The sequence below is a fragment of the Nanorana parkeri genome, unplaced genomic scaffold (assembly GCF_000935625.1).
Source record: "Nanorana parkeri isolate BGI_ZX_2015 unplaced genomic scaffold, ASM93562v1 scaffold222, whole genome shotgun sequence".
NCBI lineage: Eukaryota > Metazoa > Chordata > Amphibia > Anura > Dicroglossidae > Nanorana > Nanorana parkeri.
Genome location: NW_017306490.1, coordinates 1,704,983 through 1,715,784, shown reverse-complemented (window position 1 = coordinate 1,715,784; position 10,802 = coordinate 1,704,983). Strand labels below are relative to the sequence as shown.

Sequence of the window (10,802 nt, the reverse complement as noted above, 5' to 3'; positions counted from 1 at the left end):
TGCATGCCCGAAATGCCAGGTTCCATTGCCGGACTTAACTCACCTCATTTGGTTGTGCCCTTATGTACAATCCTTGTGGGGGGAGGTTATCTCCTATATGAATGTGCATTCTGGGCATAACAGAACTCCTTCACCAGATATTTGCCTCTTCCATTGCCCAGCCCCAGATCAGCCTGCCACATCATCAACATCAACACTAACAAGATGGGAACACATCTGTATCATAAGCACCAAAAAAGCCATCCTGATAGATTGGTTATCATCCGCCCCAACATCACTACTTAGATTTAAGTCGGTGCTGCATCGGCTCATGTTGCTCGACAAATTGGAAACTAAATTCAATATGCAATGCACCAAAAAATTCTTCGATACCTGGTCTGCCTATTTGATCTCTGAATTATCTACAGAGCAATTGCGTGACATAATTATTATTTTCCAGTACTCCACGTGGTTCCTCACTGCCAAACTCTCTAACACGCTTGGCGATCTAGATGTCCTTTAGCAGCCCCTTATACATTACTTCTCATTCATTCATACCCATGATTATACTTTCCCCATTCCCTCTTTCTCTTTAATTTAGCTCAATAACTTGAGATAGCAACTCTGACACGCTCTCCTAATACCCAACAACTACTCTTTTTGATACACTCCATGGATGTTATGTTATTAAGGCTATTCAAACTGTCATTAACAACTGTCACTCTGGCTATGGTTAAGTTTTGAAGTTTATATTTCTTGTCTACCTCATTCTGTGACGGTATCTCTAATAATTGCAGTAATGTGCACTGTTGACATATGACGGTGGATGTTTCCACAAATCTTTTTCTTTTCGTACAAGTGTCTATACAATGTACACCGTGGATACCTGTTAATTGTACTGTATTTAAACTACAGTAAAAATTGACATGCAAAAAAAAACAAAACAAGCAGATCACTTAAAAAAGGTGTGAATCACATAAAAGATAATAATGGGTCTGCTGTAGTGTGACTGGCTGGCTTTCAACACTGGAAAATGTCCAGTGTTTTAAACAATGCAGGAACTAGGTGATGGGACAAGTCTGAACTGGAAAATCCCATTTTGTTTGTAATTTTTGAATAGCTGATAACTAAGCAGAGATCACAATTTAAAATGCAAAAAAAACAACAAAAAACAAACAAGAAAAATTATTTCAATGGGACAAACATTTAGCTCATCCATTAGGTTCAAATGGCACTAGAACCACCGGGTTGCCAACAACTGTCATGCCATTACCCTTTCACTGGCATAATACTACCCGTGGTGTACACTCAGATATCCAGAAGATAATATAATACTGGATATTATAATACGATTCCCAGGTTAATCATTTTCATATCTGTAGAGCCGTTTCTCCACAAAAAGGTGTAGTGTGTTCTAGTCTCTTCTAATGCTTATCCACCTGGGTTTTTTTAGCACTTGGCTGGAGGAACAAGGGAACACTGTCAGGTCAAACTTTGACCTGTCATCCTGTTAAAAAAAAAAGAAAGAAAAAAAGTGTATTATTTATATGAAAACCATACAACTTATCACACAAAAACTGCATTCAAACAGGGGTGTCATTTAGAACTTCTCTCCAAGGTAAACCCCAAGAGATTTATTTTGATACGGATCTAAAAAGTCCAGGGACTGCACCTCTCCTTATGTATGAATGATGTAAATAATAATACAAACTTGGGAAAAACAAACGTACCATAAGTTAACATTGATAAGCCGAGGTCACCATCAGAATAAACTTAATTTTAAAATGGCTGCTAGAACCAAAGATATAGGCAGCCGAATCTAAATGGAATTCTCAACTTTTTTCCTTAAAAAGGAGAACTATGGGGTCAGTGTTTTTCCCCATAGTTCTCCTTAGGGTAATGGGAAGACACAAACTAGCGTCCTCCCGTTACCCTAAGCTCAGTATATACTGAGACGCCGGAGCGGATCCCGACATGGACGTCGAGATCCGCCCAGCTGCGTGAGTGAGAGCTGGCTCTGCCTATCTAGAGGCAGAGCCAGCTGTACCTGCCCCCCTCCCCCGTCCGTTACGCCAGTCAGCGCTGGCAGATCGGAGAGGGGAATCCAGCCCCTCCCCCTGTCACGGCAGAGAGCCGTGACAGGATCGAGAGGTGAGGGAACCCGGTATGTGTTCGCTCACCTCCCGATTTACTGAGCCGACCTGTGACAGTCTCATTGTCACAGGTCGGCTAGAACTATGAGGTGAGTGGAAATCACTCATCTCATAGTTCTCCTTTAATAAAATTCACGCTTGGCCCTACGCCTTCCTGGGTCTTTCTATTGGCACTTTAATGAGATAATTGGCCTCACTGACCAGTAGGGAGCTTTAGGAGGTGGGATGGGGAGTGGAAAAGAACAATTCTGACTGGAAACATTGACATACAGTTTGCACTCAAGGTGATTTCAGCTGTATTCAAATTATTTTTCCAGTATGAGATTCTAAAAACCTTGCTTTAATTAATATGGTTTGTAATATATTTTCTACAGGTCCGCAGCCACATTTGTAGATTACATCCACGGATTTGTATTGGGTCTCACAATATAAATATCCAGTAGAAAATATATTAGTAGACAACAGGTAGCAAGGGAAACATTTTAAAACAGTTGTCACATTAACAAGTTTCCCCACTGAAAGACTTCCCCCCATATTTCTCTTCCAATGACAACTCAGAATTTTGGATTTCCCATCCTTTTCTGTCCTTATGACAATGGTCATTTTGACAAAGAGAGTGAGACTTTCCCCAATGGGGACACAGACAGGGAGGATGAGAGATTGCTGTGAACTTCCTCTAGTCGCTAATCAAAAAAATAAAACTGCATATTTAAAGAAATATATAATGGTTTTGAACTTAATTTTTTTTTAACTATATTCAGGACTTTCTTTTAGTCCATTAAATAGACAATATTGCAAACCAATGGCCACTTGCTTTCCGCTATTGATGCAGCTGACCGCTAGCTCCTCCTCAAAATAAAAAAACTCCAGTCCTGTTGCCTTCAAGACTGCTCTTTCCTGGTTCTCCTCCTCCCTATCTCAGCACACCTTTGGTGTCACCTAGAGCTCCATCTCCTTCTCTTTCTGTAGGGGTCCTTCAAGGCTCCGTCTTCAGGCCTCTTCTATACTCTAAACCTCCTACCAAAGCATTTTGACAACCTCCCATGGCTTCCCAATACCAGTTTTGTGCTGAAGACATCCCAAATCTATCTTTCTACTCCTCACCCACTGTGTCACCACAAGCATAAACTATTTACTTACTGACATATCAGTATGGATGTCACACAACTTCATCAAACTCAGTCTTTCCAAAATGGAGCTAAAAAATGTCCTTCCCCACCGTGTTCCCTCCCCAACTTCTCTATGATGGTCGATAGCACAACTATGAGTCCCTCCACTCAGGCCAGATGTAATCCTGGACTTAGACCTCTGCTTTTGACCCCACATTCAATCACTGTCCAAATCCTGACAACTTAACCTCCATAACATTCACCCCTTACCTCCAATGGCTTCCACTTACCCAACAAAAATTCAAAATACTAACATCATGACACAAAGCCACCCACAGCTCTGCCCCCAGCTGTATTGTTCATTGCAAACTCTCAAAATATAATCCAAACCGCCCTCCCAATACCTCCTGCTCTGCAGCTCTCGTCATCTCTTGCCATCTTCTCCCATAGGACCTCTCCCTTCCTCTTTGACTCCATACCCCAATCTGCCCAGGTATCTCCAACTCTCCCTGCCTAATAGTTTTCTTTTAATACATTAACATAAAATAAATCTCAAAATATGTGCTTACCAAATTTACATTATACTTTCCCCTTCGAGGGAATCAATGGAGACCTTTGGGCGGATTTTTAAGTCTAGCAAGTGCCAAGTGATATGCTACTATGGAAATTACTAAAGTGTGAAGAACATGCGACTATTCTTTAAGATTGCAGATTTATTTCTGGAAAATATTTGACCTAGATAGGCTGTAACTCTACTTACCATGGTCAGGATACAACACACTTGCAGTTCAGACATCCTTTCTCACTTTCATCAGGAGGATTCAGCTTCCGCAACTTATGCTGTCGTATCTCCCTCACTAATGTGTAAAAGGCATCTTCCACTCCCTGAAAGAAAGAAATATGTTTATCTGTTACAAGGCAACTTCAGTCAGTGCAAAGTCAGGGTTCCTGATCTGCATAATTGTTCAATCAGTGGGAAAACATTTAAGCCACTGGAGCAGTATAAACCAGGAAACCATTTTTAAAATACTTTTTGTTTATTTGTATTTACTAGTATATTGTTTAAAAAAAGGAATAAAAGGCAGCCTCCATACCTCTTCAGCAAAGGTATCAGGTCTGCCCCATCAACACTAGTAATAACCGAGCTTATCCACCTAAAGCTACGGCCAAAAATATTGGCACCCCTGCATTTCTGCCACATAATGCACCATTACAATTACAAATGTTTAGGCATTCTTATGTTTATTTAGTTTGTTTGTATTGGTATGACACAAAAAAGTGGAGAAAAGAAAAGCCAAACCTGACACATTCCACGCAAAACTCCAAATGCGGACTGGACAAAATTATTGGCACCCTCAATTAATATTTGGAAGAATAGCTCTTGGAAAAAATACCTGAAATCAATCGCTTCCTGTAACCATCAATGAGTTTTACACCTGTCTACAGGAATTTTGGACCACTCTTCTTTTGCCAACTGCTCCAGGTCTCCGATTGGAAGGGTTCATTTTCCCAACTGCTATTTTCAGATCTCTCCACAGGTGGTGTATGGGATTTCGGTCTGGACTCATTGCTTGCCAGCCCAGTACTCTCCAGCTCTTTGTCTGAAACCATTTCTGAGGTGTGCTTTAGGTCATTGTCCTGCTATAAGACCCACGACCTCTGACGGAGACCCAACTTTCTGACACTGGGCCCTACATTGCACCCCACAATTCTTTGGTAGTCTTCAGATTTCATAATGTCATGCCCACAGTCAACACATCCAGTGCCTGAAGCAACAAATCAACTCCAAAACATCAGTGAACCGCCACATGTTTCACTGTAGGTACTGTATTTTGTTCTTTAAAAGTCTCATTTCTTTTTCTGAAAACAGTAGAATGATGGGCTGCACCAAAAAGCTGTAATTTTGTTTCATACAAACAAAAGAAACATAGAATGCCTAAACATTTGTAATTGCAACAATTTTCTGCATGGATTGGTACATTATCTGACAGAACTGCAGGGGTGCTAATATTTTTGGCCATGACTATACTTCTGGCATCCTACACATTATTGTTGGCCAGTGAAGCAGTCAATCATTCTGATAGGCTAACAGGAAAGTGTTGGGGACAGAAGTGGGAAAGCTCAGACCGGGCCTCCTTCAGGTGCCTGCCACTTATACCTGGTAGCAGCTTTGTTTATTGATTTTAATGTGACAGTCACTTTAAAAAATGTATTTTCATTTGGCAGTTTCTAAACTGCAGTAGTTATCAGGATGAGGACTCATTCCCACGGACAGACATGCAGGTGTGTGGGCATACAGGGGAAAATACGCCTGTATTTGCAGGATACAGGAGTCCCAGCTGTTGAGTATCTGTGTCCATATGTGGACACTCAATTATTTATCAGGTTCAGTTCCTTTAATCATCAGACACAGCATCCCATGCAGGAGTTACCGAGGGCAGTCTGCATGCAAATGCAGTCTACCTAGGAATGCTCAAACCTCCAGACTGACATCCACCCATCAAGGCATTTTGATTCCTGCACACCTCCTTCTAAGAGACAGCCCACTGCATGCATCAGCGCTAAGGAGTACTAAGGCAAGGTGCTGTCATTATTTTCAGAAAGCTATTTACAGCACCCTGCCGGGTCCCTCTCACCAGCCATGATCTGCCTGCATTGCACAAAGACCAAATTATGACATCACAGGATCTAAAATAAAAAGGTATGTAATGAAAACAGGAAGGTTTTTGATTAAAGAAGAACTCCAGGTTGTAGAAAAATTAAATAAATACTCAACTGATTCTTGGTCCTAGGGAAGTGACCGCTCACCTCTCTCCCCCTCTGCGGCATGTCTCTCGGCATCTTTGCATCTAATACACTTGTATTAGAGGTGATGACGTCATGGGTTCTTAGACCACTGAGACCGGGGAAGAAGAGACTGTGGGGACCGGTCTAGCAGCCAAGTGGGACTGAGGATCAAATTAGTATTTCTTTATTATCACCCGTAGAGAAAAACGAGCAGTTAACCCTTGAAGTGCGGGATAGCCCCACGGTAAGATTCATTTTTCTAAAACGTGGAGTTAGCATGGTGTCTGCCCTGCCAGAGAGGCACCTATCTATCTAATTAGCATTGGCCAGTCACGCCCCCTCCTGCCCCACAAAAAAGTGAGCCGTTCGCAATGCGAGGCAGCGCGTTCTGGCCAGAATCGGGCCGGAACGCACTGCATCCGGTGTGAACGGGCCGTAAGTGTTACACCTTGCCACTAATTCCACCCCTAATTCCTAATAGCCTTTCACTCTAATGGGCTGCCTTGCTGGCCATTAGGAAGCTACTGGGGGCAGGAAGGGGCTGGCAAGTTTCCGTACTATAAGAAAGTGACAAAGCTTTACCAGAACTACATGGTATTCAGCCTTATCTTAAGACTTTTACTTAAGAGAACAAATGGCATTTGTGATACTGTGCTGCCATCTAGAGTTGAAAGAGATGCATCTGCCATAGAATTTAATGCAAGAGCGAAACCAACAGTAGTTGGCTACCAATTTTCTACATGAAAGCCAGCAACCCAGGTGAATAGGGAGGATTTCACTGAGGAACTTTGACCAGAGGATCTCACTGGAACAGAGTGAGAACACTAAGCCATAACAAAAAGCCATTTTCCCTTGGAACGCTTAATCACCATGAAGACCTGTTCAATATGGAATTTGTAGATCAGCAACAACCAAAGCCAAGTGCTGGCGACGTACACTGTACGTCGTCAGTCACGAAGGGGTTAATGTATCTTCCTATAGAAAACATTGTTAGAGAAGGGTATAGCGTATGCATGTGTATGTATGTATTAGCAGCCTTTATATGTATGTATTGTTTTACCTGTAACTAAGTAGTTTGTGTATGTAGCCTTTTGTTGTATAGTAAAAGTAAGTTCAATACTACTGGGTCAGTTTGCTGGGCTTTACTATAAAAATCAGATAAACAAATAGCAGTAAAAGACACAGAGAGACCCTGGAAACATGCAACCCTTTGTAATACTCCACCCACTGCTTATGGAGTTCAACTATGGATCTCAGGGCACAGCCCACTCTGATTAGGAGATGGTTCAGGCTGGAGACACTGCTATAACCCTCTTAGGTGTGGTGAGGGGGCTCAGCTCCCACAAACATATACCACCAAAAACAAAAGAAACTACCAGTGTATTCCAGCATACAAGGTAATCAATTAAGTCCCCACAATATTACACACATATGTGAGGATTACGGATAGGTTAGCACCAATCTCTACTAAGTACAACTGTATGGAGTAGCCTGTAGGTATGAGAGCATAAGTACAGTGTAATAGTGTTGGAAGGAGATTGCATAGGAGGTTGTAATATAGTTCGTGCCAGCAGATGGCGATACAACCAAGCTGAACAATATTCACAGTGCCTGTAACCTGTTACTTGCGGATTTAAGATGGTTGGTAGCAGAGGATTATTGCCACAGTCCTGAGTGGAGAGGTGCAGGGGTGATCAGGCTCTTTCCTTCTTTACTCCCGTGAAGTATGAGGTTGGTAAGCGGAGATATGCGGGCAGTTCAGCAGGCGGGTAGGAGAGCTATTGCTCTATGTACAGTCTCCATTGACTGAACGCCGAGCAATTGAATCTCCCTTGCTTTTACGGAGGGAGCCGGCGTCCGTGGGCGGAACTACGCTCGGCGGCCCCGGGAGCGCGACGTCGCGATGTGACGTCTGAGCTGGAGGAGGGCCCAGACGCCGCTGCTGAGTACGTCCCTGACACCCTTATGCAATTTCACTGCAGGCAGTAGATTATGTTACAGGTGCCTGTCAGTTTGCAGTCTGGAGATCTTTTAGAATGCTTGAATTACTGACATGGTTGACAAGATTTCAGTTTACTTATGTTATGCGTGTGATATTTTTTTTACAATGGATGCTAAAACATAATTAACAAAGCCAGTGCTTTGTCTTGTCTTTACATATTTGAAAGAAAACCCAGTCTGTCTTATGAGCAACCAGCCTCTGCAGTGGTGACCATTCATAAAGCATTGAAAAACTGTGCCATGAGGGGCCACATTGTATAATTCACCCTTAGGCTGCCCAAACGCCTTGGAATAGTGTTTTATACCTGCACTTTATAGCTGTAAATTTGGGGGCTTTTTTTCTACAGATTCTATAACAACATAAGCATTATTAAGTTATCCGGACACTTAGTACTGTTGGAAAACCTGCTATAAAGTGGAATTCCACTCTAAAAAAACAAAACATATCAAATAAACACATACCTGTCTAGTTTTGGCAGAGGTTTCAATGTAGGGAATGCCATAACTCCTGGCCAAGTCATGAGCTTGCCGTGTTTCTACAGTTCGGGCTGGAAGGTCACACTTGTTTCCCACCAGCACCATGGGAACATCATCGGAATCCTTTACCCGTTTTATTTGCTCCCTGTGTAAAATAATGCAAACACACATACTGGTTTTAACTTATGTTAACCATTTTGCCTTTTAAATATACCATCAAAAGTGTTTTGTAAAATTCTCTATGATAAGTGCAAAAATACCTGCTGATTGTCAGACTGTCACACTGTGTCTGGTGAACACTTCTTGCGTTATCTTAAAGTATATTTTCACTTTTGCAGCAACACCTATTTTATATTTGTTACATGTTCCCTTTCACATAGCAAAATGCTGCTTACATTTTTAGGGCTTTTTACTTGCTTAAAAATCCTACCTAGCTTCACACTATGTAATGTTGAGGGGGATGTGGATATATTGTTTACCATAATTAACCCTGTCTGTATTCTCCGATTTATTCATCAGTTGTGAATTAGAATTGGACACTGTATGTCCTAACATAGATTTAAAGATCTAGAAGCATATAGGAGGAAATTCAGTGGGTCCCAAGCCCTGTCTTCCCTTCGGGGAAAGGGAATGCCTGCCGCAACTTATCGCGCTGAAAGGAGAGGGTGGTGGTCACAGTTTTGAGCGGGCTTGGGCACAATGGGTTCACACCAGGCCCAGGTTCATCAATGCTGGTGCATAGCCGATTTGCTAATTGTCCTGCTTCTTCCTCCAGCAGCCATGTATGGGGACTGCAAGGGGATGATACCACTTCACATTCAAATACTTACATTGCTTTTAATGAAAAATACATTTAATGATGTTGTAATGAATACAGAACTGCAGTCATTTGTGTCGTTTATCTGCCTAGAGTTCAGCTTTAAATGGGCATGTATTGCAGAGAGCTACTGCATTTTTGTTTTACCAGATATACACTTTAAAACAGATAAAAGGACCTGATAAATCTTAACCCCTACACTATAGACCTTTGACACCTTCTCACATGTCCTTTCTGTCCCACAGGGTATACATCATCTTCGGTTTTGAACAATCTAATAGTATATACACTCTAAGACCATACTGTGCCTGTCTTTTATTTTATCCTTCTTTCTTTCCTTAGTTGGAATCTCTACCCATTTCCCGATTCAATGTGCCGCTAGATCGTTGAGGTTTTGGCTTTGATCTCTGTTTTTATTATTGATACTCTATAGTTTGTATTATTTCACACCCTCCTATTACATCCAGATTCTGTTATGTAGATAATTTCACATCGTTTGCAGTTGTAAGTGATTATACATTCCTGGGCGACTGGCTTCTATGCTATTTGCTTATGTCGATGTGTTCACGTTTATGACCTTCACTTTATGGATGTAACAAGTTGCAACCTTGTATTGTATTCTTAAAAAATTTTCTAATAAAAATGTATATGCAAAAAAAACCAAACAGATAAAAGGTCCCTTGAGCCACACACCTGTACTGATGAATATCCTCAAAAGATTTGGTATTGTTGATGGCAAATACACATAAAAAGCCCTCTCCTGTCCTCATGTATTGATCCCGCATCGCACTGTACTCCTCCTGACCAGCTGTGTCCAGGATGTCCAGAAGGCATGTCTCTCCATCTATAACAACCTGTTTTCTGTAGGAATCCTACAACAACAATGAAAAATAAAAAGGTTATTGGGTTAAACTACAACAATTGTGTATTTCAAAATGGATTGTATAAAGCTTGTAGAAGTAGTCTAGATCATTCCTAAAGCTGGCATTTTAATAACTTAAAATGTATCTAAAACCAAATGCAAAAATGTAATATATTGCAGCTTACGAATTCTTAGATGGGGTAGCTGCGTTAGTTTTCCTTTTTTAGGCTTTCCCTTTATTTTTACCTGGTGATCCAGCCAGTAAGTCTGTTATTTGCCACCTTCCTTTAACAGACCAAGCTGTCAAGCAAAAGTAGCAGATAGTGTTTAATGGTTTGTCTGAACTCTGACAGGGGTACTTACAATGGTCAGCTTTTATTCATTTATGTAAACCTTTATCCCAAAAGTAAAAAAAAAAAAAAAAAAAAAAAAAAAAAAAAAAAAAAGCCTGTAAATGCTTACAGTTGGCTGGAGCTTAGCTTTAAGTTGAGTATCTAAATCTACGCCTAATAGTACCCTCTCCACTGGGTAACAATGCTGCTGTCCAAGAGTGGCTCTATTGCTCCTCCGTGGTGAAGCAGCCCTAAGATAGGAAGTGTGTTACTTGCTGGATCACC

At 41.4% G+C, this 10,802-nt stretch overlaps 1 protein-coding gene across 1 annotated transcript in view; it reads right to left on the bottom strand.

Annotated features, from left to right (window-relative positions):
- Positions 1–1,179: 1,179 nt before the first annotated feature.
- HRAS (HRas proto-oncogene, GTPase) overlaps positions 1,180–10,802 on the bottom strand; it is a 56,406-nt gene continuing 46,783 nt past the window's right edge. The window contains exons 4-7 of the mRNA XM_018556037.1: positions 10,017–10,195; positions 8,492–8,651; positions 4,002–4,126; positions 1,180–1,486 (exon numbers count right to left, since the gene is read on the bottom strand). Of these exons, the coding sequence (XP_018411539.1) occupies positions 4,007–4,126; positions 8,492–8,651; positions 10,017–10,195 (459 nt within the window). The 3' untranslated portion in view covers positions 1,180–1,486; positions 4,002–4,006. The remainder of the gene's footprint in view (positions 1,487–4,001; positions 4,127–8,491; positions 8,652–10,016; positions 10,196–10,802) is intronic.